The following is a 26,767-nucleotide window of genomic DNA, read 5'->3' as shown; positions in this document are numbered from 1 at the left end:
AGGTACTCCATTGCCAACGATATTGCTGACGAGGCGCTCAACGAGTTGCGCGTGACAACAACAAACACCCATCGCTGCTACTGCGCTGGCAAGTCACGCGGCAGAGCGTGTGTAGTTTATTCAGACAGGTATTTAGGCGTAGTCGCCGCTGCAATAGTTTTAAAAAGTTCAGTTGTATTTACTCGCTCAGCCTTTACGGCTGCCCTTGTCCGAAGCAAGGGAAATGAAGAACATTATAAACTTATAAACAACCGGTATTGTCATTTATACCTTTACATCGGGCTCATTCATTTGCAATGCCAGGTCTGAAGCTTTAATACCGTTCACTTCTAACACACGATCAAGAAAATATAAATATAGTGGAAGCCATTGTTCAACAATTCTATTAATAACCTGTTCCAAGGCAAGCCATCTTGTTAAAGAAACGCCTAATATTTTGTGGGGCTCCACCTGACAATATTCTTAAAATTCCTTCAATTCTTCGATTCTTTTCGGGCTATGAGAAAAAAAACTGTATATAGAGCGACAAAGTTGTTCGATTTGATGCGGCAACTGTTTACACGCCCAAGCTGAACATAAATGTAGGGAGTGAAAAGTACACTTGATAAAAAAAGATCTACGTCCGACTTCAACTTTTCTTTTAGGCAATTCAATTCTCCGGCCATTACATTTGCCACATAGGTTGCTAGTCCGATAACATTTTTAAGAGGAATATTTCGTTGCATAAAGAATTTTTTAATATCTAAGTAGATGGAATTCGCATCGCAATACTTTAATTCTATTAAACCTAAAAATTTGTCATGAACACTTCTTGGAAATTTGTCAAAAAATCGAACAATTAAAATTAAGCATTTTTTTGTCGAAACATCCGTGGTTTCATCCACAATCAGAGAAAATTTGTTCGTTCTTAATTTTTCGGTAATTTCTTCACATGACCTCTTACCCAACTGATCCACCAATTCTGCGGCTTTTGTTCGGCCGCAATGAAGCTGCTGTGCAATTCGAGAGTCCGGACAGCACTCTTTTAACAGTTTCGGTAAGAAACCCATAAGTAAAAATGGCAAATTGTGGCAAATAAGAAACATAACCATAGTTAACTCCGCATGATGTACTTGCTTAGACATTTGTTGATGTTCTTCATCCAACAACTTGTCCATTTGGATTTTATGTTTTTTTCTGTTCGTTTTGTTTGTGGATTGTGAAAACATTATGTTTTTTTTTAAATGATAAATGGTTTGACAGCTTCTTATCACAAGCTATGCAATAGCTACACCCATCTTTATTCCGCAACCAAGAAAATCTCGATAGCCAGTCATCTCGGAATTTTCTCCAAGTTTTTTTTACGGGATGTGTATCATTGCACAGAAATAATAAAGACATGATACATTTGGCCATATATTTAGCAAACTGTCTTACCTGCGGCCACTGTCACTGCTGGTTTCATGCTCTTCTTCAGGAGGTGCAGGTCTTTTGCGTATAACAAATCTAAATGAATAAAGCATATGATGATTTTCTTATTGGAATCAAAATTAAAAAACTATGAGCACATTTTCACTTACCTATCCATGATTTGTTATTATTTATTAAGTTATTTAAAAAAAAAAAAACTTAAACGCGCAATATCCAACACCATTTGACACGTGGAAAGCAGAAGAACAGTGCAGCGTTGCCATAAACAAAAAATTAACCAAATAACCGCAACCACATTGGTGTTTTTACTGTGGCTGTTGTTATTTGATAAATTTTTTGTTATTTATGGCAACGCTGGAACAGTGCTGGTTTCATTTATGTCAAATGTGCTTAAGACTACTAACCAGGGAAGAATTTTATAGTACGTTTTTAAATGTTTCTACAAAACTATTTGAAAAAAATTAAAGATAATACAATTCAATCGAAATGGACTTAAATTTTGAAAATTTACCAAAATGAATAAAAATTTCACATTTTACCAAGGGGAAAATAATTTACCACATTTGGTAAAATTTTACCAAATCGGCAACCCTGGCTGACGCAACCAGTCTGCAGGTACCAGCAAGCGCACAGGAAACGAAGAAAATCACAACGCAAACTGAGAACGTAATAAAAAAGGCCTGTCTGTACAAACAGGCATTGACCGCTACGTCAATATAAAAAGGAAATTAAGTCCTTCAAAGGTCAATCCTAAAAAATTTCAAGGCGGCACATCAAATAAAAATAAAACGGAAGTTTTAAATGGCAACAGATTTGCCATACTAAGCAATGGTTCAGACGACGATGCGAAGGGCACCACCGCAGTCGTTAATACTTTTGTTGCGATTTTAAGTGAAATTGTTGGCACTATTTTCATATAGTGCCTTTGAAAAAAGGCAATACAGACGAAACAAAAATTCAGTCGTACACTGAAAAAAGTTTCATGGAAATAGTTAAATTTTTGTCAAATAAAAATAAAAATTGTTATTCGTATCAACTGAAGAGCTCTAGGGGCCTAGTTGTTGTAATCAAGGGTATAGAGTTCGCCGAAGACTCTAGTGAAGTCAAAGAGGCATTGGAAGAATGCGGTATTGGGATTAAAACAGTTGTAAATATATTTAATACAAACAAAGTACCTCAGCCAATGTTGAAAATTGAATTGTTGCCGTACTCAAATCAATTTCAAAAAAATGAAACACATCCAATGTATAATTTGAAATATTTGCTGCATCGTAGAGTAACTGTGGAAGAACCACTTAAAAGAAACGGTCCGGTACAATGTACTAACTGCCAAGAATATGGGCATACTAAATCATACTGCACTCTACGCAGTGTTTGTGGTATGTGGTGATTTACATCCCACTTCTGCACCTTTAAGAAAGAAGAATTAAATAAAAAATGCAGCAATTGCGGAGGAAATCACACTGCTAACTACAGAGGTTGCCCTATATATGAAGATTTGAAGTCGAAGTTGTCACAGGGCATTCAAGCACGTCGAAACCAACTGTTACAAACACCCCGTAATGAAATTATTGCAACCTTAGCTAAGCAAATGTGGTGAAAGGCAACACTGTGCAAATGCAACTGCCGTAAAATCCTACAAACTATGAAACTATGATTATAAATCTTACGCAGTGTATGACACAATTTATGTCGACCATGCAAAACTTAACCCAAGATTTAATAAAATCTCAAAATCAAATGCTGCAAAACTTATTAAGTAAAAAATGAGCTTACTAAATATCTGTATATGGAATGCTAACGGTGTTAACCAACATAAATTAGAGATTATCAGATTTCTGTCTGAAAAGAATATAGATATAATGCTTATTTCAGAAACTCATCTAACAAATAAAACTAATTTCAATATACCGGGATTTAGACTAGATGTTACAAATCATCCGCATAGAAAAGCGCGTAGAATTCTGAACGAAACTTTCACTGTAACCAGCAACTTGAAACCTGGGCGCAGTAGGTAACATACAACGGCGCTTAGGTATCAAGTTAACTCTTACGGGCTCCACCTGCCAATAAGAATGATTATTGAAACATAACTTTATAGTATTAAAATAGAGAATCGTTTATTAAAAATAAAACTAAAATAATCGATCCATATATAAAAACTAATGTGAAGGATGAATCTGATGCTGTTTAATAAGTTTGTTAATATCAGGTTCCAATTTACTCAAGAACAGTCGCAAGTCGCCACATTCGGTAACAAGCAAACGATTTCTATTTTTAGTAAGCAGTGTTGTCACAGCACTGAATCCGCGTTCACACAAATATGACGATGGGAATGCTACCAAGAATCGTTGAACGATTGACCACAATCCAGGGTACAATTGAGAGATCGGTTTTTGTAGCCAAAATTCTTGGTAACCATTTTTGAACTTGATTTTTATTTCCTCGTTTGTTGTCAATTCTATAAGTTCTTCTTCCCGCTGAGGTGACATTGCTGTGTTGACATTTGAAAACGGATCCAACACCCAGTCTGGTATTTCTAAGTTCAAAATGTCCTGGTATCGTTCGGTGAAGTCAATGTGAAGGTTTTCCAAATGTTGGCAATAGGCAAACAATTCGTCGTTACTGCATAATACTGATAAATTCGGAAAATTGTAAAACTCACGTCTGCCCAGATTCTTTTTGTGTAGAAGCAGTTTGGCTGCGAAAGCAGCAACGACGTTTTTTGTTTTAATTAAATTTAGTTTATCGCCTTGCAGTTGGAGATTCATGTCGTTGAACAATTTATACAGGTCTGTCATGTAAGCTATATCATTCATTGATGTTATGAGCTTGTCTTGAAATTCTGTATCTTTAGTTTTCAAGAACTCTATAACAGAATCAAACAGGTTGTAGAATCGAGTCAGACAATTGCCTCTTGGTAGCCAACGAACTTCAGTATGAAACAACAAACGATTGAAATCCTCGTCATTAGTAACACAAAGCTGATGAAATAATCTATCATTCAAAGAGCTGTTGCGGATTTTATTGACTGCTTTGATGACATATTGCAGTGATTGAAATAGTTTTTCACTTAAGTTTCTAGCAACTAAATGTTGTCTATGAATAACCCAATGTACACCAAGAACATCTGGAATTTTATTTTTTAAGTGCGCTATTAAGCCTTTATGGCACCCTATCATAGCCGGAGCGCCATCCGTAGCAATTGAAATAATATTTTTCAAAGGAATCTCTTTCTCATCGCAAAACTTTTCCAATATATTGAATATGGTTTCGCCTTTTGTATCGGTCTCTAAATTTCTAGCAAATAATAGTTCTTCACATATTTTCTCATCTTTAATAAACCTCACGTAAGACAACAACAATGCTTCATTAGTTGGTAAAGCGGACTCATCGAGCTGAATTGAGAATTGGCTTGTGATCGCACAATGATTCTTCAATGTTTTCAGCCATTTCATCAATTCGTCTTTGCACAGAATTATTACTCAAAGGAATTTTTCGGATAATATCTGCTGGCAATATTAACTCTTCTCCGATGTTATGTGGTTTGCCTTTTTGAGCAATTAACAAAGAGATATTGTACGATGCTCGAAGTCTGTCGTCATCTTGCTTAGCAGCCGCCGAAAAAAGTTTTCCTACACTTTGCTGAGTATTATGCTTCTTCTCTATGTCTTGAAAATATGCTATATTCTTGTCTCTCTTATCTGGATGCATTTTATTCAAATGATCTTGCAGTCTTGAAGGCTTCATTGCTTCATTCGAAAATGTTTTTAGACATAGAACACACAAAGGCGAGGATGGGTTTGTGGGATTTTCAATGAATCCGAATTTAATGTATTCCGCACAGTATTGCCGTCTCTTCTTTTTTACTTCCGACATTGTTTTGCTTTGAGAAATACGTTTAACTTCGCGAGTAGTGTAAAGGAGGCGTAAGTAAATGCTCATCTATTGCGCGCAAAACCACAAATGAATATAAAATAAATATGTATTACGTTGTTTATATAGGAATACTTAACCACAATTATTATATAGTAGTCCAAAAATATGAATTCTTATTTTTCCTAGAAATACATTTGTAAAGAAATGATCATTCTCCTTTTCGTGTTATCTAATTTTTCCAAGAAATACATTTGTGAAAAAAGGACTGTTTAAAGCAGCAATTTCTAATTCACCTGCTCTTTTGGCACACTTACCACTGTAACTTCTTTGAATACAAAACACTCGGTTAGATTATTAAAATAGTTCGAACACGGTTTTAATGCACTGTACTGTAATATTATTCAATTATTACAAACTTTGGGTGAATGAATTTAAAGGTTTTGAACAATATTGGTAACTAAAGTTAATTTGATTTAATTATTTTTAAAAAGATGTGCGGATGTCGAAAAGGCGCGAGGTCACCACGGCGATGCGTACGGTTCGATTACTGATCGTAACGAGACTTAGGCGGCGATGTGGTATACTCCGTTTGTAGGTCAAAACGAGACTGAAGAAAAACTTTTAAGTTGACCCTTTTGACAGTTGATATGTGTTTTCGTGTGTGGATGTCCTCTCGCGTGTGGGTGGTGTCGATGTGTGGGTCTTGTGGAATGTGGGTTCTCTGTGTGTGGTGTATTGGTGTAGTGGCATTAGGGGGGGGGGGCGGCTTATCTCATTTAGCCATCCCGGCCCCCCTAGGCGAATATTCAGCCTAGCAATCTCTGCAATTGCTGGAGTGTTGCCACCACGTTGCTGAGTCCAGTAGCGGGGCGATGCTGTGGCGCTTTTGGACGACGCCTGGTTGGTGCAACATAGTGCGGACGCCATTGATGGGGCTCAGGCCGGGCTGCAGTGGTTCGACGTCGTACCGTCCGGCTTGCTTGCCTGGATCTAGCCGTGCTTGAGGCAGATGGCCGACCTACATCGCGTCGTGGGGTCCTGTGCAGCAGCGTGTGATGTGGTCTGCCACACGTGTGGAATAAATCATCGGAAGCACACTCCTGCGTTACATGTGTGTGCGACAGGCAGCTGAGGCAGTGCTCATGTGCCTGGGCAACCCGCTGGCGTTGGGTTGGCGTGAGCTCCTTAAAGAGCCCACAATGCTGGAGTCGATGTTTCCGGCGACATAGCGGGCATCGGATGCGACGCGGCTCGGCTGGAGCGGATGGCGTTGATGGGGCTGCTCGTGAGCCTCTACCAGAAGCGGCATTCGATACAGTCGCATTGGTTGGACGAAGTGGAGGAGTAGGCCCAGTACGTGCCACGTTGGTTGCCGACCGAACAGTTGGTGTTGGGATTGTAGGCATGTCCACGTCCATCTTGATCTCTGTAAGAAATTGTATTTGAATATACATGGTAGTATATAAATAGAATGTGATTGGGCCACGTTATGTGGCATGACTGGGTCGTCGTATTGACCGACCATTCTTTTGTTACTTTTATTTTTGTTGTTATTGTTAACGGTTGGTTGCGGGTTGCGATTTCATTGATTTATTTTAATTTGCGTTACGGCATTATGTTCGGATTGTTTAGTATCGGATTTTCGTTATTATCCGCGGTTGGTAGAAAGCATAATTTAACCAGCGGTCTGGTGAGTATTCCGCTTTGAGTACGGAGATCAACGACGCGTATGTGACCGTCTGAGCCATAATGGAGCTTTTCTATACGGCCAAGTCGCCACTCGGTAGGTGGAAGACAATCGTTGTTAATAAGTACACAATCTCCAAGCTTTGGCGCATTTTCTGATGTTTTCCATCGATACCTTTTGTGGAGGTCCTTTAAATAGTCTTCTTTCCATCTGCGACTGAAATTGTGATGGAAAATTTTAATTCTCTCCCATCGATTTAATAAGGATAGCGACTCCACGCCTGGCTCAGGTGTGGCCAGAATGGGTGCTCCTTTGAGAAAGTGCCCTGGTGTTAGGGCTGTGAGATCTGAGGGATCTTGCGAGAGTGTTGTTAGTGGCCGTGAATTGAGAACGGCTTCAATGCGAATTAATAGAGTTGTAAATTCTTCGTAATTAAATTTGTAGTTTCCAGCTACCTTTTTTTAAGTGTGATTTGAAGCTTTTTACAGCTGATTCCCATAAACCACCCATATGAGGAGCTCTTGGGGAGATGAATTGCCAATTAATGCCTTGGGGGCATACTTTTGTACAATCTCAGGGGAGACTTGTTTAATAAAGTCTACAAACTGTTTTTCTGTGGCTCTTTGAGCTCCGATAAAGGTTTTTCCATTGTCGCTCATAAGTTTGGACGGAAAACCGCGTCGTCCGACGAAGCGAGCAAATGCCGCGAGAAAAGCCTCTTTTGTCAAATTAGTACATAGCTCGAGGTGCACTGCTTTTGTCGTAAAACAGACAAAAACAGCCACGTAGCCTTTCATTAGGGTTGGAGACCTTAGCATGGATGCCTTTATCTGAAAAGGCCCAGCAAAATCAACACCTGTGACAGTGAAAGGCAGAGCGAAGTTGCAGCGTTCCGGTGGAAGTGCTGCCATAATCTGCGTCCTCATCTTCTGTTTATGCATAGTGCAGATCTTGCACATGAAAATGTACTTTTTTATTTGAGGCTTAAGCCGGGGAATATAGAACTCTTGGCGGATTACATATTGCATTAGGCGATGTTCCGCGTGCAACATTAGTATATGTACATACAGTACATTGAGTAGCAATGTTGCAAGTCGAGACTTCTCTGGTATTATTAGAGGATGGCGTTCGTTATATGTCAGGCTTGAGTTAGCAAGCCGACCATTAGCACGAAGCAGACCTTTCGTATCCAGAAATGGATTTAGTACTAAGAGTGAGCTCTTTTTGTCAATCGGCTTCGATTCTCTTAGTAGTGACATCTCGCAGCTGAAGTGGCGCGACTGAGTATAAGTGATAAGAGCGATCTTTGCCTTTTCTAGGTCTAGGTGCGTCAATGTATCGCCTTGGGGATGTACTGTGCGCATTCCCTTAATTTTAAGTTTGAGTCGCTCTATGAAGTTGAGCATGTAAGCGATTACCCTGAGGGCTCGAGGGTATGATGAAAATCGCTCAAGGATGTCAGTATCATCCAATGTCGTGTGAAAGGAGTCGATTTTTCGACTTTCGGGGGCAATTATATTGCGTATGGGCGATCGGGGCCAAGAATCGGGGGACTCTATTAACCATCGAGGGCCATTCCACCAAAGGGTGGTGGTTGCAAGGTGCAGAGGCTTGCACCCCCTTGTACCTAGGTCAGCAGGATTGTCAGCACTGGCCACGTGTCGCCAAGTGGCTGATCCCACTAGGTCAAGGATTTGAGACGTTCGATTGGAAATATACGTCATCCATGCATGTGGAGGTTTTTCTAACCAGGCTAATACAATTTCGGAATCAGACCAGAGATACAATTTGTATTTGGTCATATTTAGATGCGTTTGCACCATGGATACTAGTTTGGCTAGTAGTAGCGCACCACATAGTTTCAGTCGTGGCAGACTTATTGTTTTTAGCGGAGCCACCTTTGCTTTGGCTACCAGTAGGTGACTGGTGGTCGCTGTGTCAGATTGTGTGCGCACATAGATGGTGGTACAATATGCCTTTTCAGAGGCATCACAGAAGCCATGTAGTTCGACTTTGTGCTCTGGGGCATAATTTATCCATCGTGGGATTTGTATCTGTGAGATATCATTCAGATTACCCGCGAACTGGGACCACTTTTCTAAATGAAGTGGTTTCACTTGTTCATCCCAGTCAGTTCCGTCTAGCCACAATTCTTGTATTAGAATCTTTGCTTGTATCATAATTGGCGAAAGCCATCCTGCGGGGTCGAAAAGTTTTGCCACCGAGGATAAAATTTGCCTCTTTGTTATAGCTGATAGTGCGGATATTGACTCATTAGTGTATGAAAACTGAAAACCAAAGTTTTTGTTGTGCTTTCCTTTTCGAATTTAAGGAAATTAGTATCTAATAGATTTTCTTTAGGTATGTCCTTGAAAATATTAGGGTGGTTCGCCGTTATCTTTTTTACCGGAAACCCTGCTATATTCAGCGCTTGTGTCACTTGTGCTAGTGACTCGTATGCCTGTGGAAGATTGTGGCTTCCAGACAGAATGTCGTCTACATACGTTTGTGTTTTCAACACTTGTGTTGCCAGAGGAAATTCTGACTTTGTGTCTTCTGCCAGTTCGTGGAGTGTACGAATGGCGAGGTATGGGGCACAGTTTACGCCAAAGGTAACTGTTTTTAATATAAAGTCGCGTAGTGGACTATTGGGAGATTTTCGAAAAATAATTCGCTGAAAATCTTGATCATCATCATGTACGACTATTTGTCGATACATTTTCTCAACATCCCCATTGAAAGCGTATTTTTTGTATATACGCCAATTTAGTATGAGGAGCATTAAATCTGGCTGAAGCGTGGGTCCCGTAAATAAAATGTCATTTAGGGAATTCCCCGAACTTGATGATTTTGATACATTAAAGACAACTCTTACCTTTGTGGTTTTTTTGTCTGGCTTTATTACTGCATGATGTGGCAGGTAAAAAGAATTGTATTTACTTTTTATAATTTTTTCGCCAGGGCTGACTTCCTCCATGTGGTTTAAATTGAGGTATTCTTCTAAAACCCTATCGTATTCTGGTTTTAGCTCGCCTTTTTTAAGTAGGTTTTTTCCATACTTAAAAACTGTTGGATAGCAGAGGTACGAGAATGACCTAAGGCGAGTTCTGGCTTTAGTGGTAGTCGTACGACGTACCGGCCATTATCTAATCGAGTAGTTGTGGATTTGTAAAAATCCTCACAATATCGATCTTCTGGGGTTGTGATTGATATGGGGGGAAGTTCTTCTAACTCCCAAAATTTCTTTAGTTGAGTATTGAGGTACTCGTTTGAGATTTCCTCAACTTGAGTTGGCATTGTTGTGACTGGTTCCGCAACTAGTCCGCTTAGGACCCATCTGAAAATGGTATTTTGCGCCAGAAGTGTTTTTGTAATTTTCTCAACACCTTCGAGAATAATTTGAGGTATGAGATCGCTGCCTAATAGAATATCTATTTGAGCGGGAGTGTTGCAGTTGGGGTCTGCTAACCTAAGGTGTGAAACCTTTTGCCAATGCTTGCTATTTATATGATAACTTGGAAGCATGTTTGTTAGTTGCGGTAAGACAATAGCTTCTGCTTGAATGCGCTTATCCGCTTGGAGGAAATAAGGGTAATGGGGCAGATTTTGTTTGAGTTTTGTACTACTCTTCCGCCCATTCCCGTAATTTCAAAATTAGCTGGTTTTGTTGGCAGTTGTAGCCTACTTTGTGCCCTTGACGCTATAAAAGATCGTTGAGATCCTTGGTCTATTAAGGCCCTAAGTTTAAACAGTTCTCCTCGGTGTTCGATGGAGACAACTGCTGTCGGTAATAGTACCCTACTGTGATATGCGTTTGGGTTTTTAACGCCTTTGAGCAGCATGGTGCTTTTTGGCAGTTTTCAGAATTTGTTGTGGCAACTAATCCTGTTGCTCGTTGTACGTTTGCATTGTTTGGGTCTGAGCTGGAAATATTTGTTATATGTAACATTGAATGATGTCTTTTATGGCAGTAAACGCAATTAAATTTGCTTTCGCAATCTTTAAGCGTATGCGCATGTGACAGACAGTTGGTACATAATTTTTTCGTTCTTACGAAATTGTTTCTTTCGTTAATGTTTAGTTTTTTAAATTTCTCGCAAGCTTTCAGCCTGTGCCTGTTTATTTTGTTCGGATGTGAACGCTTGTGTTTTGAAAAAAACTACGATTTAAGTTGTTGTTGTTACTCGCTTGGGGTCTAATGAAGCTTCGATTAAGGTCGTGTTGAACGTTTTTAGTTCTGACCATTTTTTTATCTACCCTTTCTGCAATTTCGTATTAGGTAGTTAAGAAATCGTTCATTTGTTGCGACGTTTGGCACTTTCTTCGTGATGAGAGCGATTGCTCCCACAAAAGTAACGATTTTTCTGGTAATGCGGATGTGCATATATTTACCAGAATGGGGTCCCAATTGTCTGTGGGAATATTCTGTGTCGCTAGAACCGACAAGCAATTTGAAACAGTGGATTGGAGTTTAATAAATTCTTCACTTGTTTCTTTTTGAATTTTTGGTAAATTCATCAATATTGTGACTTGTTTGTCGACTAATATTCTTTCGTTCTCGTAACGAGCTTTTAGGGCTTCCCAAGCATAACTGAAATTTTCGTCATTAAGAGCGAACTGTTTGACTAATACCCCTGCTTGACCTTTTGTTTTGTATCTGAGGTGATACAATTTTTGTGCATTAGATAATTTTGGGTGGTTTATGTAAACGGCTGTGAACATGTCCCGGAAGGACGGCCATTGTTCATAACCACCATGAAAAATTTCAGTGTCACATGCGGGCACCTTGAGGTGGATGGCTGAACTCGCCTCTTGGCTTTGCACTTGTGGCAGCTCTACTCTCGGTTGTGGAGTAGGTGCAATTGCTTTAATTAATCTCAACTGATCGGAGATCATAGCTCTCGTTTCTTCGTACTGGTCTAAGCAGTTTTCATATTTGGAGTATGCTGAAGATTTGAAATTTTCAGGTAGATCTGATTCGTCAGATTCTACAATTGCGCCATACGCAGTTTGGAGACGTGTCCAGAAATTGCTTAGATTTTCTTTTTTGATTTCTAATACCGATTCAGAGTTATCTTGAATCGGTGAAGATGAAAATCGAGTGCAGTATCGAATTAGACTGTCACTCTCAGCAATAAACTTAGTATAGGAAATATCTTTCATCTTTTTTTGCTTTGTAGCACCTTGCTTCGAGCGTGTAGCATCAGCAGGTGTACATGGGCTCTTTTCTTCTGAAGTAATTTTTTGTACTTTTGTACTTTAAATATTGATTTAGATTCCTTAGAATCTCCTTCCATTTCGATAATAAGATAAAATTGAAATATATATATGAGAAAAGAAAAATTCTCTCAGTGTACTTATGATAATAATAAGTACGCTTGAAATCTTTAAGATAAAAAGTTTTTTTTTTGTTGTATACGCAATGTATCAAATAACGAACGCGTATTTCGTTTTACTTATTCACGGTGCTTATGTATTTAGCTACTAGTTTGTTCTTGTTTTTGTTTTTTTATTTTATTTAATATTTCGTACTCGTTAGCAAATACTTGCGTATACGAGCGATAATGCAAAAAGGAGAAAAAGGTTGATGACCTTTGTATATAAGTTTGCACAATATGTGCGTGTTTATGTGCATACGTAAGATGCAAAAAATTATTTTTTTTGTTTTGTTTGCAATCCTGCTTGCTTGTGCTTTAACAAGAACAAGGGGTATTGCTGGACAGGTGCCGATATAAGTTTGTGTGTAAACACTTGAAACTGGCAATACTTATGTATTTGCTTTTCCTTTCTACCAACTCTAAAATTTTTGTTTTATTTTGACCGTAATTAATTTTTTTTTTTAATGACGAATTTTAAAATTTTTAATAAAGTAAAATTTCGAATTTACCGATTTATTTTTTTGGAGTTTTGTAAAATTTGTAAATTTTTAATTTAATTTTGTACCCTACATACGTTGTATATACCGGCATAGGCAAATTGTATGCCGTATGTATGTATGTATATAATATTTGCCGTACGGATAACGCGGGAATAGAAATTCGGTGAAGTGCAGGTATGCACTTTTGGTTAATACGTAAAATTTAATTTTCGTTATGCTGTTTATACATACATGTGGGTGTATGTCGCATTAATTTTGTCTTTCACTTTGCTTCGGTATGTAAGGTACATATGTACATATGAAAGTGGTGACTATTGGCATATACTCGTAAGTATGTTTGGTTTTCTTATTTTTCTTTTTTAATTTCGCAATTGCCTTAGCTTACTTTTTGCGCAATCCTGGGGTCGAATCGTTACATCCGTGAACGTATCACTCGTCACGTAAAAGTCTGTATTTCGTATTATGACATACGTGATCGTAACGCTTCTATCGTAATCTGGCATGATGACACACGTGAACGAGTATATAAACGTATCCGTTCGTTCGAACCGTCACTCGAACGCAAACTACCGATCGTAACAGACGAATTATTTAAAAATGTGAGTATTTGGTAAATTTTTAATTTTTAATAATAAATCTATTTTAGGACAAATTATAATAAGCTAAGTCCTAAACAAAAAGATGTGATGGCGGAATTCATGTCAAGCCATCCATGTTTGGCAAAAAATAACCTTCCAAACTCTGCGCAAGGAAGAATTGCATCCAACAAATTATGGGAGGAACTGGCGAAGCAGCTTAATGCCGTGGGGCCACCAGTTAAAGATGCTAAGTTGTGGAGGAAGGTATGTATATAATTTATATGCAATATATTTTGATAAAATATTAATTTTTATGGTTTTTTTAGGTTTTTGCTGATCAAAAATATCAAGCAAAAAAAAACTTTCCTTCAATAAGGCATCAAAGCAGCGAACTGGTGGAGAGCCCTATAATGAAAAGTTGATCACTGTGACGGACGAACTGCTAATTGAAGCAGCTGGACTCGAAGCTTTCGTAGAAGGCATAACAAATGTTTCTGCATTTGGAAATAACCCAACTACGCAAGCTTCGACGTTTATCGTTAACTGTGATAGCAGTGATGAGGAGGCAAGCCCTTTCCCCAGCTCCTTACCAGGCCCAACAACTTCCACACAGTCGCTACTCGCTACAACAATAGCAACAGAAAAAACTCCACGCACACCGAGGAGAAAAAGTAGGAGTGACGAGAAGTTGGAGTTACTTCAACAAAACATGAAGTCGCTATCGGCTTTTCAAAAAGGAATAGACCAGAAGTTTGATAGGTTAGTAGCAGCACAAGAAAAAATGCTGGCACTACAGGAAAAGCTGGTTGCCATTTAGTTGGAAAAGCACCGCATCCAACAATCAACAAGGGAAATAGACCACAAGATAAAAAAATTGGAGCTCGAAACCTTACGAAGGAATTTATTATAAAACTTGGTACATTGATGTAAATATTTTTAGTTTTAAGCATTTAATGAATTTTTCGTTTTAAGTATTTAATGAATTTTTAGTTTTAAGCATTTAATGAATTTTTTAATTTAATAGAGCTTTATTTTTTTTTTTGAATTTTATTTATTTAATATTTAAGAAATGTGATAAAACCAACAAACGTGATGAAACGACTAATAAAAATAATGAGTTTATATGAACAAAATTTTTGTATTTCAGTTTAGAAGGGAAAAAAATTTACAAGAATAAATACATAGACATTTTCATCTTCAATTTATTAAAGAGTGCATTATTTGATCCCTTATTGTTTGGCCGATTGCGGTGAGGCGGTTCGCTACCCCAGTGTCGATATCCGTTTGGTCAGATTCGCAATTCTGAGGATCATAATTTATTTTAAATTTTATGCAAATGTTGTGTAATGCTGCACAAACGTTAGCAAATCTTGCCACTTTTGTCGGATGATACCTTCCTCTGTTGCCATATCCTAAAATTCTCCAGCGTCCTTTTAAAATTCCGATAGTTCGTTCGACGATACATCTTGCCTTGGAATGTATTTCATTGAACATAGCTTCACTTGCACCCTCCGAAGCGTTTCTGTAAGGAGTTATGCACCATGGTTCCAATGGGTAGCCAGAATCCCCTGTTAAAATATAAATAAAATAAATGTGGTAAAAAGAACAAAATGAAAATATACCTAAAAGCCATGAATTTTCATTCCTGTTGTGCTGAAATCGTTCTTCCAAAACTCTTCGCTGGTCCGAGTGTTTCCAAACAAATGAGTCGTGGGCTGCACCACCGTATTGACAGTTAATAGCCAAAATTTTGTAAGTGTGATCACATATCTGACAATACAAAATTTAACAAATATGCATAAATGTATATTCAAGAAATATATTATAAAAGCAACTTACTATCATAGCGTTGATACTATGGTAGCCTTTTCTATTGAAGTACATGTGCTCGTTCACTGTGGGTTTTTGTAAGCCGATGTGGGTTCCATCAACGCACCCTATAACTAAAAATTATTTATAATTAGTAATATTACTATTTTAGTAAAGTGTATATTCACCTCCTGGAATTTTATATTGCTGCACAAACCACTCTTTACACTCTGGTGTAAACCGTATAAACAGAGGGCACAACTTCGTTTCCATTTCTTTAAGTACATGGGATGTCAGCTTCGAAACAGTGCTTTGACAAATCCCGATTAAATAGTCACTGCCTACACTGTGCTGGTATCCACCGCTAGCCAAATGTGAGAGCGTGGTTGCTAATTGTAGCACTGGAGGCACTGCTCTGACGTCAGATTACGTTAAACATATATTATTTAGGACATATTCAAAAGCCTCTTTACTTAGACAAAATCGTTTTAAAAATCTGCAAAGAAAACTTCATTAATGAGGTTTCATGATTTAATTTTTATATACCTACGCTGTGTTCGGCAGTGCCAAAGGATTGCTCCGATCTCTTAGTTGCCTCCGCACTATTTTTTCATCACTATCACTCTCACTAGAGCTCAAATAAAAAAACAAAGTCGGATCCATCTTGATATTCAACCGTTTGATGTTTAAACTAACAAATTTATTCAATATTTTGCGACAGTTTTGACAGTTCCACATCTATTTCGACCTAAAAATACGATCCATAGCAATGTGGAATTTAAAAACTATTGTGAATTGAAAACACATTACGATCCGTTCGCTTTCGTATGTCATAATGCCAATCGCCACATACGATTGACGTATCACGTAATTTTCTTTCGTACGTTTGCCGATCCGTGCACGGATGTAACGATTCGACCCCTGCTTGTACTTGTTTTGAGTATAAGGGGTATTGCCGGAAAATGTTGTCAAGTGAATACTTGAAAATTTTTTCTTTTTTTGATTTTTAATGTTGTGTGTTTAGATACACAAATGTAAGTATTTGTAGGCCTTTTATCAGATATGTATGTATATTAGGGTGGGTCGATTCCGGACTTTTTTCGATTCAGTATTTCTAATAGTGCGGAAAAGTTGCCTTAGTACTTCCTGATTCCAATGCAACTTTTTGTTTTGAGATCGGATTGCATCTTCAATCCGAACCTCGGTCTTGAAATTTCGGAAATTCGCCTAAAATCGTGAAATTGTCTACCTAGCACCTGAAATACGCATCTCATGGCAAAATGTATGAAACAAAAGTTATTTGTCACGTCATTTGCTACCGAAATGGTGTACGTGATCATGGCCGTAGGACGAACCGTTCCCGAGATACGAGCGAAAAGGCGGCGCGCCACAGCGCAAGGTGAAAATCGGCTTGCGGCCACACTTCTTGACGTTGATTTCGCCGAGTGCTATCACTCACATTCATTCACCTACGCCAAAGGACACGTTCGGATAGGTCTCCACACAAATATTTTTTCATCGAGTTCCTTCACTCTTGTCGGTGATTTCGCCGAGTTCTATCACTTACATTCATTTCCCTGCGCCATACGACACGTTCGGACTGGTCTCCACATAAATATTTTTTCATCGAGTTCCTTCACTCTTGTCGTTGATTTCGCCAGGTGCTATCACTTATATTCTCTCAACAAAACACAGAACTCAAAATGTCTGTATCTAAATTTAAACTTAGACAGAAATGTCCTGTGTTTGGCATGTATCCGTACAATCTCTCTCAGTCCCAGTTACCTACTTACCAGGATGTTCTTTTATGTTATCAGTTTGAAAGATTTGGTATAGGGCGACTCCGAGGCGACAACTATGAACTTAGGAGTAAAGAGGTTACAGAAATAGTTGCAAAAAAGGTTGAAAATACTTTCAAAAAGTCATCTATTCCGATAGTTTCACACACCAGAGTTGTACAAATGCTCACCACATACCATAAGAAATTTCTGACTCTTAAAAAAATGTTTTTAAGGAACCCAATAGGTTTGAGCTCTAAAAGAGACGACTTTGTCTATTCTGCTGGGAAATTATTTGACATCGCTGCTTGTAAATGCATTTATTTTTCTTCTTGCACTTGTCCAAAGGAAAGGAAAGTTCCTATCAATGAACAACCATTTCTCTTGGACCAGAGAACCACAAGAATTGGTCGCATGGGAAGTGTTGATCTACCTGAAACAAAAAAGATTACAAAGAAAAATGAACGTAAAGAAAAGCTTTCAAAACGTCATTCAACATCAACACTTACCAGAAAAGTATCAGCTAGAACACGTGACCATTCAGATCAGCCAGACTCTCATACAGACGACAACAATGTAGGCGCGTAGCACATTGATTCTTCGAAAAACGATGGTGATGATGAATTTTCTCTTCCATCCTCTAAAACCAAACAAAACACACTAGTATTACAACACACTGCGCTAGCTGCCCAAAGATTTGGAGTAAGTTATAGAGCAGCGGCCTTGATTGTTTCATCGGTTCTGTGTTTTGTTGAGAGAATATAAGTGATAGCACCTGACGAAATCAACGACAAGAGTGAAGGAACTCGATGAAAAAATATTTATGTGGAGACCAGTCCGAACGTGTCGTATGGCGCAGGGAAATGAATGTAAGTGATAGAACTCGGCGAAATCACCGACAAGAGTGAAGGAACTCGATGAAAAAATATTTGTGTGGAGACCTATCCGAACGTGTCCTTTGGCGTAGGTGAATGAATGTGAGTGATAGCATTCGGCGAAATCAACGTCAAGAAGTGTGGCCGCAAGCCGATTTTCACCTTGCGCTGTGGCGCGCCGCCTTTTCGCTCGTATCTCGGGAACGGTTCGTCCTACGGCCATGATCACATATACCATTTCGGTAGCAAATGACGTGACAAATAACTTTTGTTTTATACATTTTGCCATGAGATGCGTATTTCAGGTGCTAGGTAGACAATTTCACGATTTTAGGCGAATTTCCGAAATTTCAAGACCGAGGTTCGGGTTGAAGATGCAATCCGATCTCAAAACAAAAAGTTGCATTGGAATCAGGAAGTACTAAGGCAACTTTTCCGCACTATTAGAAATACCGAATCGAAAAAATTCCGGAATCGACCCACCCTAATGTATATGCCAGTATATATACAATTACATACATATATATATATATACAGTGGTGCTCCAGTATAACGAACGCCGATATAACGAATGTTCAATATAACGAACGCTGTTTTTCAATACATTGATGACTCTATATAACGAAAGCTGGAAATTGGATGAACTCGATATTACGAATGTATGGCGTTTGTATTTGGTTTTGGTTGTATTACAACAAAAAACAATGCAGGCAGTTAAGTTCTAGAATTCTATTTATTTTTTTATGCACGCTTCATTGCGCGAAATATCAGTTGTGAGTTCAAAGTGGTAAAGTGAGGATATCGCATAAATTATTTGAAAATGCCTTCAATTCGGAAACGGCTTTGCTTGGGTGACAAATTAAAAATAATTGACGAAAATAAAAAGGGGAAACCCCTGAAAGAAATCTCTTTGAAATATGGTATTCCAAAATCGAGTGTTTGCACAATTTTAAAAAATTGCCGGAAAGTGATAAGAAGTGTTAAAGGTACACAAGCTGGCACATTGAGACGACAATCGTTAAAGATAGGCGAATATCAAACTTCAACACAGATGATTTGGAAGCATGGAACAGTGTAGACAATGTACTTGTAGAAGAGAACCCGAGTACTGAAAATGAACTAGCTATAGAAATTTCGGAAGAGGAGGAAAGTGATACCGCTGCAGTTGTAGCTGTGCCGCCAATAAAGCATCCTGATGCCATCGACTGCTTTGAGAAGTGTATCAAATGGTCTGAAGAAAACAACGTGGAACAGGAAAAAAATATTTTTATTGAAAAGCCTACATCAAAAGGCACAGGATCACAAAATTTCTCGCCCACAAAAGCAAATGAGCATAACAAATTTCTTTTCAGTTGAATAATGCTCACATTTTGTTATAAAATTCAACTTTTATTAATTTTATTGTATGCATTTTCCATTGTATATGTATTTATTTCAACCAATTCTTATGAATTCATGAATAAATAGTTATTTTTAAACATATTTGTACCAATATTAATTTAGTTTTCGTTCCCGATATAACGAATATTTCAGTTTAACAAACGGTCCCAACATTATATCATTCGTTATATTGGAGTACCACTATATTTATATATGTATATATATATATACATATATTATATCATATACTGTTCATACATATATTTGGATGTACATATGTAATGTACCAAACTGTTTTCGGTTTCCCGAAAATAACTCGTAAGTTCGGACAGTTTGGTAGCAACCGTTCTATTAAAATTTACAGGATCGTATACAGCTTTATAGAGATCAACTGTAACTTTCAACATACATATATGCAAATAAGTTCAAATGGTTTAAAAGAATAAATGGAGTTGATACACTCACTTTGTGCCGCTTCAAGGGAGTTTGAGGGCTTTATGTACGGTTTTGAATGGAGAAACGGGTGTAGTTTGCCACTGCGTCCAATTTGGTTCCTCTCTGCTTCCTTTCCTTTTGCTTGCTTTTTCCGCAGGTTTAAGTTTCCCTTCGTTGGTTGGCTTTCCTCCGTTGGTTGGATTTCCTTCGTTGGTTGGCTTTTCTTTTTATTATTACTGGTTCTTTAATTTCACGTTTATTTTGGTTTTTCACAAGTATATTAATTTTGTTTTTTTTTTTAATTTAATTTTTTTTTTTTAATATATATTAAGTTTGCGCCCGTGTGGATTCTTTTGTTTTTTTTTTTATAAATAAAATTTCGCGCCCGGTTTTTGGTATTTTTTTTTTTGGTTTTAAGCACTGTCTTGTATGTATATGTATATTTATATGTATTTTGCACCTTTTTTTTTGGATTTAGATTTTGGTATCACACAACGGAACCGTTTCGTGTCCGTTTTTCAAACCGTTTTTTTTTTGTTTTATTATATATATGTATATGTCACCTCACGGAACTTTTTTTTTGAAAATTTTGTTTTTTTTTGTATGTGTATGTATATGTATACCGCAACTTTATTTTATTATATATATTATTTTGGAAATTTTTTTTGGTTTACATATACATATGTATGTGTATGTATATGTGAATGCACCACTTTTTCTTTTTTATAACATATTTTTTTCTTGGAAAAAAAATTGTTTGTATAGTATATATGTATCTGTCACCGCACCTTCTTTCTTTTTATATATATTTTTTGAAAAAGAAAACACTTTTTTGTAAATTTAAACGTATGTATATGTATGTAGAGGTCACCGCACCTTTTATTTTTTGTGTATTTGTATATTTCACTTTTTAATTATTTTGCCACTTGAATCTTTTTGGTTCTTTTTTTTTTGAAATAGACCTTTCTCCGTTTCGTATTATCTTATTTTTCCCAGAACTACATTTGTAAGAAAGGATAAAGATCGTTTTTTATTTTCCACATAAAAGATTTAAGGAGTTCAAAAGCTCAAAACGTGCGCTACATCAGCTACCTACCCGACGTCATTTCGCAAGTAATAAAATAAAATTTTCAAAAGCTCAAAGCATGCGCTACATCAGCTCGAACCTACCTACCCTACACCTTTGTGCAAATGATTATATTATGATAGCAAATGCCCACATACAGATTTGGCAATGGCAATAGCAATACGTTTGACAGTTAGTATTCTATAAATTCTATCCTGTAGAAATGCCCCGTTATGAAACGGAGCGACCGATTGACATGATTTTCATTTCTTCTATATTCAATAAAATAGGAGAGATATATGAACTACGCGAAGAGAAATATAGAACCGAGTTTGAGCAATCTTTTAATTCATGTTAGTTGATGCTCACAAGTTGTTGTTGAGAGACGAGAGCTCATGTAGTCGTTGTCTAAGAGGCCTCCTAGCTAAATAAAATTGCAAATAACCCCCCAGGCCTCTACACAACACATTTTCTTTCTGGGTCTCTTACCGCCTCCCTTGACACCTGCAGCGCCCACAAGGGGGCGTTATCGCCCACTTTGGGAAACATTGCTCTAGAATCTCATGCTACACCACAGTTACAAGCTACAACAATATCACTAAAAAATCGGGGTTGTGACCTAAACCTTACGGCTATATACTGTCCACCTCGTTTTAAAATTATAGAAATCGAATTTAAAGACTTTTTTGGAACACTAGGTGAAAGATTTCCAGCAGGTGGAGATTACAACGCAAAACACATGTACTGGGGCTTTCGTATTTTTAATCCGAAAGGACGACATCTGTATCAAACTGTTATAAATAGGCACCATAACCTTCAAATAATATTTCCTGGTAAGCCGACATATTGGCCTGGTGATCGTAAAAACATAACAGATTTAATTGATTTTGCTGTAATCAAAAATATAGATAAATCGCACATTACAGCTGATACATGTACTGATCTATCTTCTGATCACTCTCATGTACTAATAAAGTTATGTCAACACCCCATATTCGTTAATCCAAAAGTTGGTCTAACTTCTTATAAAACGAATTGGCTAAAATATAAAAATACGTCAGTAGCCACATTAATATTGAGTAAAAAATAAATACAGGAAGAGATATTGAAGAAAGCATACTCGTAAGAGAAGTCAATGATATAATAACCAGCGCAGCTGTCTTAGCAACACCAAACAAAAGCTTTAATCTGCTTGGTTTCAGAAAAATCTGTAATAAAGAAATAGAAATGCTTGTAAATGAAAAAAGGCTTGCAAGACGTGAATGGCAGATAAATCGCTCCCCTTCCACTCAGCTTCAATTGAAAGATGCTGTACGTAAATTAAAAAAAGCGCTCAAACGTGAGGAAGAATTGAACACCGAAATGTATATAAAGAAGCTGTGTCCAAATTCAAACAAGCAAAATTCCCTTTGAAAAGCCCAAAAGTCCATGAAGCCACAAACTGACTCCAAGATTCCAATACGAGACTTGGGTGGAAATTCGGCTCGAAGTGACGAGGAAAAGGGTAATTGTTTTGCGAATCACCTAGAAAAGGTATTTCAACTCAATTTTCCAAATAACAACTTTAAGCTGTCAATCTTACCCAACACAGCTAAAGAGTCGCTCGAGTCTCTTAAGACTTTACCTTCTGAAATTATTGGTATCATCAAAGTACTTAATCCAAAAAAGGCGCCGGGACATGATAATATTTCCCCCCAAAATGCTAATTGAATTACCAATTATTGCTGTAGAGGTGCTCCCTTTGCTCTTCAATACAATTCTTAGTTTTGGATACTATCCAATTTCATGGAAAAAGTCGCAGATTATCTTGATAGATAAACCTGGGAAAGACTTAACACAGCCGTCTTCGTACAGACCAATCAGTCTTCCACCGTGTCTTTCTAAAGTATTTGAAAAAGTATTACTATCAAAGATGTTTCCTTTCCTCCATGAAAATAATACAATACCAATGCATCAATTCGGTTTTCGTGCGAAACATGGCACAATAGAGCAAGTAAATAGAATTACTAACGAGATAAGGAAAGCATTTGAGCACTGTTCAGCAATATTTCTAGATGTTGCTCAGGCGTTTGATAAGGTGTGGCACGAAGGTCTTTTATACAAGATTAAAAAAATTCTACCTTTAGAATTGTATTATATAAAACATTGGAGCCTTATTTAAAAAATAGAAAATTTACAATATTATAATATTGGTTTGTCAAATTTTTTTTTATTGAAATTGAAATGAATTTTTGATGACTCATGCCCAGCTCTTGACCGATGCTACGGCTGCTACTATGCCGGTCTCTTTCGACCAATTCAGCGATTTTATCGCTATTTTCGACGAAAGGCCTTCCGGAGCGTGGCGCATCTTCGACCACCTCTACACCAGAACGAAAACGTTGAAACCATCGTTGTGCGGTGGAAATGGAAACTGTATCGGGTCCATAAACTGCACAAATTTTATTGGCGGCTTGAGATGCATTTTTGCCTTTTACGTAGTAGTACTGAAAAAACGCTATAACTCGCGAACGACTTAAAAGAAACGACAATCAATCAAACACGTGTTAGCGCGTGAAATAAGCTTTACAAAAAGGTATAGCATGACCCGATGCGACGAATAAAACTAGAACTACGCGCTTTCAGCGCCAACTAGTGAAAATACCGCAAGACTATGTGACAATCCAAATTTTCGCTAAGACCAAAGATGTGCCCGGCAGTAAAAATAAACAATATTTTAGTACCCCAAGCAAAAGAAGTAACATATCTTGGTATTCACCTAGATAGAAGGCTCACGTGGAGAAAACACGTCTCTAGTAAAATAACATATATGAAGATTAGAGCTGCAAATTTAAATTGGCATTTAAACAAAAACTCCAAACTTAGCCTAGACAAGAAAGTGCTTTTATGTAATGCGGTCATAAAGCCGATTTGGATGTATGGCATTCAACTGTGGGGTACGACCTGTGCAACTAATATTGATATGTATATTACAAAGGTTTCAATCAAAAATGCTTAGAACAATCACGTGTTCACCATGGTACATGCGTAACGAAAATATCCATAAAGACCTTGGTATCCCTATGGTAAAAAAAGAAGTAGAAGACAGCAGAATTAAATATATATCTAAGCTCTCAGATCACCCAAACCCTTTGGCTAATGCTTTGATACGATCAAACACGACTTAAAAGAAGAGATATGCCTGCGTATTAAAAAGCGACGTATCACCAAAACAGCTCGATCACTTGCTTGAGCCTGTCTAGTTTTTAATTAGATTTAAGATTTCATAACTTATTGTTAGGCTTTAAGAAAAAGCAGATCCAATAAATAAAATAATTTTGAAAGACAAAAAATAGTAAAAATAATTACTATTCCGGTTTTCAGAAGCGAAATAGCTTAAATTTGAGCATCAGAAAGATGAATTTACAAAATTTAATGACTGATTGAACGGAAGAGTTGATTATGTTTATTTAATTGTTTTTTGTCTCGGGTCGTAGCTAGACATCATTTTACTGCAGCACACCCCAGTAAACAACATTGTGCACCTTGTTTCTGCGTAAATCATAAAATTTTTTGCTTTTTGTGTGCCGTCTCAGTTCTGTGATACGTAACCCAGCACCGTTGCATAGTCTGGGCACATCCAGAGTAGGAATCAGTATGACAGGCACACCAATTTTGAGTTTTAACTTGTGGGTGGGTACCCCTGACAGGTCGTGAGAATTTAAGATCTCTACAGGGTATATTGTTACGTCGTCAGTTGCCATCACCGTGATCATTGAGATGTAGGTCCTCACCTCATAATTTTCTCTTATTTATATTTTCTGCCAAGCTCTTTCGCACAACCACCCCCCTTTTAAACTTGAAAATACCTCATTAATAAGGTTATATTCCTAGCCAAGAACATTACTAAATAGGCTGTCAAAGGTTATCTGGACCCTCATCTCATAAATGAGATTTGTATCGTGACCTAAGGTTTATTGTGCCCTCTCCTAAGCCACAGCAACTCACTTGGCCCATGTTATATACATAAGTGCTTTTTGAGCTAACTTCGGCCAGTGTAAAATGTTAAAAGTAGCCGGAAGTTGCTCCTTGGGAGATTAATTACGTATCTAAACCTGCTAAGATTGTTACCACCCATTAGCAACTTGGCATGGCGTTTGCCTTGGAGTTGCTACCAATACCTCTCCACGCCTACTCCTTCCTCCTTGCGAAGCAGCTTTATGGTATGAGAACCAACAGCACAAAAGGGTTCCGGACCTACTGTTGTTGGATGCTGCGGTGAGGGCGAGCTCGTCTGCCAATTTATTCCCGGTTATACCTTTGTGACCGAACACCCGGATGAGGTTTACTTGGTTACATCCTGGTAGATTATTCAGCCGTTCTATACAGCCATTCCATACAGTACTTTAGTAGCCTTAACCATCGTCAGGTCCACATGCTGCTTCCTGCGCAGAGTGGAGTCCAGCGTGAGGACAAGATATTTGACCATATGAGTCATCTTCCCCTCTATGTCCTCAAGGGACAGATTTTTGACCTTTGTGGACATTTGTCCCGTAAACGAAATAATGATCGCATTCGGGGGTTGATGTCCAGCCTATCCTCATTGCACCATCCCTAATTCGCTATGTTCGATGTTACAGAGAGTGTTCTCGAATTTTCCTCTAGCTAAAGTAACAATGTCCACAATGTCATAACAATGACATTGACAGCGGATCCCATTGTTATTTTACAAATACTTAATATGTACCTTATTCATCTACGGCAATACTCCATAATAAAGAAATAGCACTCCACCCTGTAGGCAACCTCATTTAGTGCCGAGACAAATACTGACGTGTTGTCAAATTTAATATCAAGGAAGGCGCATAGCATCACCTCTAATCCTTCCAGCGAACTTCGGGTCTCCCTGACTCCCATGCAGGGGTGCAGTTTTAAGTGTCTTGAATTTTATTTTATAATTAACAATCGTTTCCATACTCTTTCGAGGGAAGGAAGTATGACAAATTGACCTACAGACTTCGCCATTGAATAGTCCTTCCTTCCTACCCTGGATATAGAGATCCCATTTGCAATTCTCTATGCTTCTGCCAGTGCAAGGCTATCTCTTTTCAGCCCAGCAAGGTAGGCGAGTAAAACTTCCTCTCCCTGTTGCAAAAGTGCAGGAAATATGCAGTCCGCCTCGATTAGTTTAATTTCACGAACTAAGCCAAAGCCCACTTGATTGAGTTAGCAGTAAACAACTATCTTGCGTCCCGAATTGTCTCATCCATCTTTTAATGTCTGGTCTTTTCTTTGGCTATAGTCCTGAGCAATTTGCCAAGTCTAGTGTTAAGGAGACGTTTTCACTGAAATTAACGAAATTCTGCTGTTTAACAGATCTAATCTCCTTGTTATAAATAGTTAGGTTGCATCTATATTCCTCCAGTTCCAGGTACGTTTGGTCTCGTTAAAGAGATTACGTATCTAGTTAGTTTAGAGGACATTGATATGATGGTCAGGTTGAGTGCAGACAACCCGCTTTTCAGTCCAGAGCCTTTGCGCTTATGTCTAGATGTTCCAAAGATGTATGTCAGCTCTAACGTATTCCGATGGATAACCCAATTAGGATTCTTTGAAATACTACTGAGGGGGAAGCTCGTGACCTCTACCTTCAGCCCGAATCTTATGATCTTGTGATGCCACATAGAAGACTCTGGTGACACCCTCCACTGTAAGATCAATCAAGCCATAAGTATATTACTCAAGGTGTTGTCCAACACCTCCATCTTATTTCTTGTAACGAATGTGGGTTCACAACACCCATTATAAACTATTAGATTGGGACTAATTATGAATTCCCGGACTGATCATTTTATTGAACCAATCAGACGTTGCTGCTTAGGTGAAACTTGTAAAAGTGTTGTGAGAACTCGATGCATTAAATGCAATGTATGTAGGTTTATGCGTCAAGTGTTCCGCTCAGTACCATATTGACAACTAAAACCAAAAATAAATATGTTTTTTTAACTATTTC

The 26,767-nt window shown here is 37.9% G+C and overlaps 2 protein-coding genes and 1 pseudogene across 3 annotated transcripts in view; all 3 read right to left on the bottom strand.

The window, feature by feature from the left end:
- Window positions 1-264: 264 nt before the first annotated feature.
- LOC125779551 (uncharacterized) lies at window positions 265-1,999 on the bottom strand (annotated as a pseudogene).
- Window positions 2,000-5,661: 3,662 nt separating this feature from the next.
- The window catches only part of LOC105229320 (inactive rhomboid protein 1), a 54,399-nt gene continuing 33,293 nt past the window's right edge, over window positions 5,662-26,767 (bottom strand). Inside the window, exon 7 of one of the 2 annotated variants that reach the window (XM_049460035.1) lies at window positions 5,662-6,715. In XM_049460035.1, coding sequence (XP_049315992.1) covers window positions 6,395-6,715 — 321 coding nt within the window. In that variant the 3' untranslated portion in view covers window positions 5,662-6,394. Of the gene's footprint in view, window positions 6,716-19,993; window positions 26,731-26,767 lie in introns of those variants that run through there. The other variant, XM_049460043.1, reaches the window with a different exon arrangement.
- Window positions 6,722-17,389, bottom strand: LOC125779285 (uncharacterized). Its single transcript, XM_049460512.1, has 4 exons — window positions 15,430-17,389; window positions 15,272-15,375; window positions 15,055-15,202; window positions 6,722-15,000 (listed from the first exon to the last, which is right to left on the bottom strand). Exon 4 carries the CDS (start codon window positions 9,154-9,156, stop codon window positions 7,459-7,461), a length of 1,698 nt encoding a protein of 565 aa, XP_049316469.1. The 5' UTR covers window positions 9,157-15,000; window positions 15,055-15,202; window positions 15,272-15,375; window positions 15,430-17,389; the 3' UTR covers window positions 6,722-7,458.

The sequence above is a fragment of the Bactrocera dorsalis genome, chromosome 6 (assembly GCF_023373825.1).
Source record: "Bactrocera dorsalis isolate Fly_Bdor chromosome 6, ASM2337382v1, whole genome shotgun sequence".
Lineage (NCBI taxonomy): Eukaryota > Metazoa > Arthropoda > Insecta > Diptera > Tephritidae > Bactrocera > Bactrocera dorsalis.
This window is presented reverse-complemented; position numbering and strand designations above follow the sequence as displayed.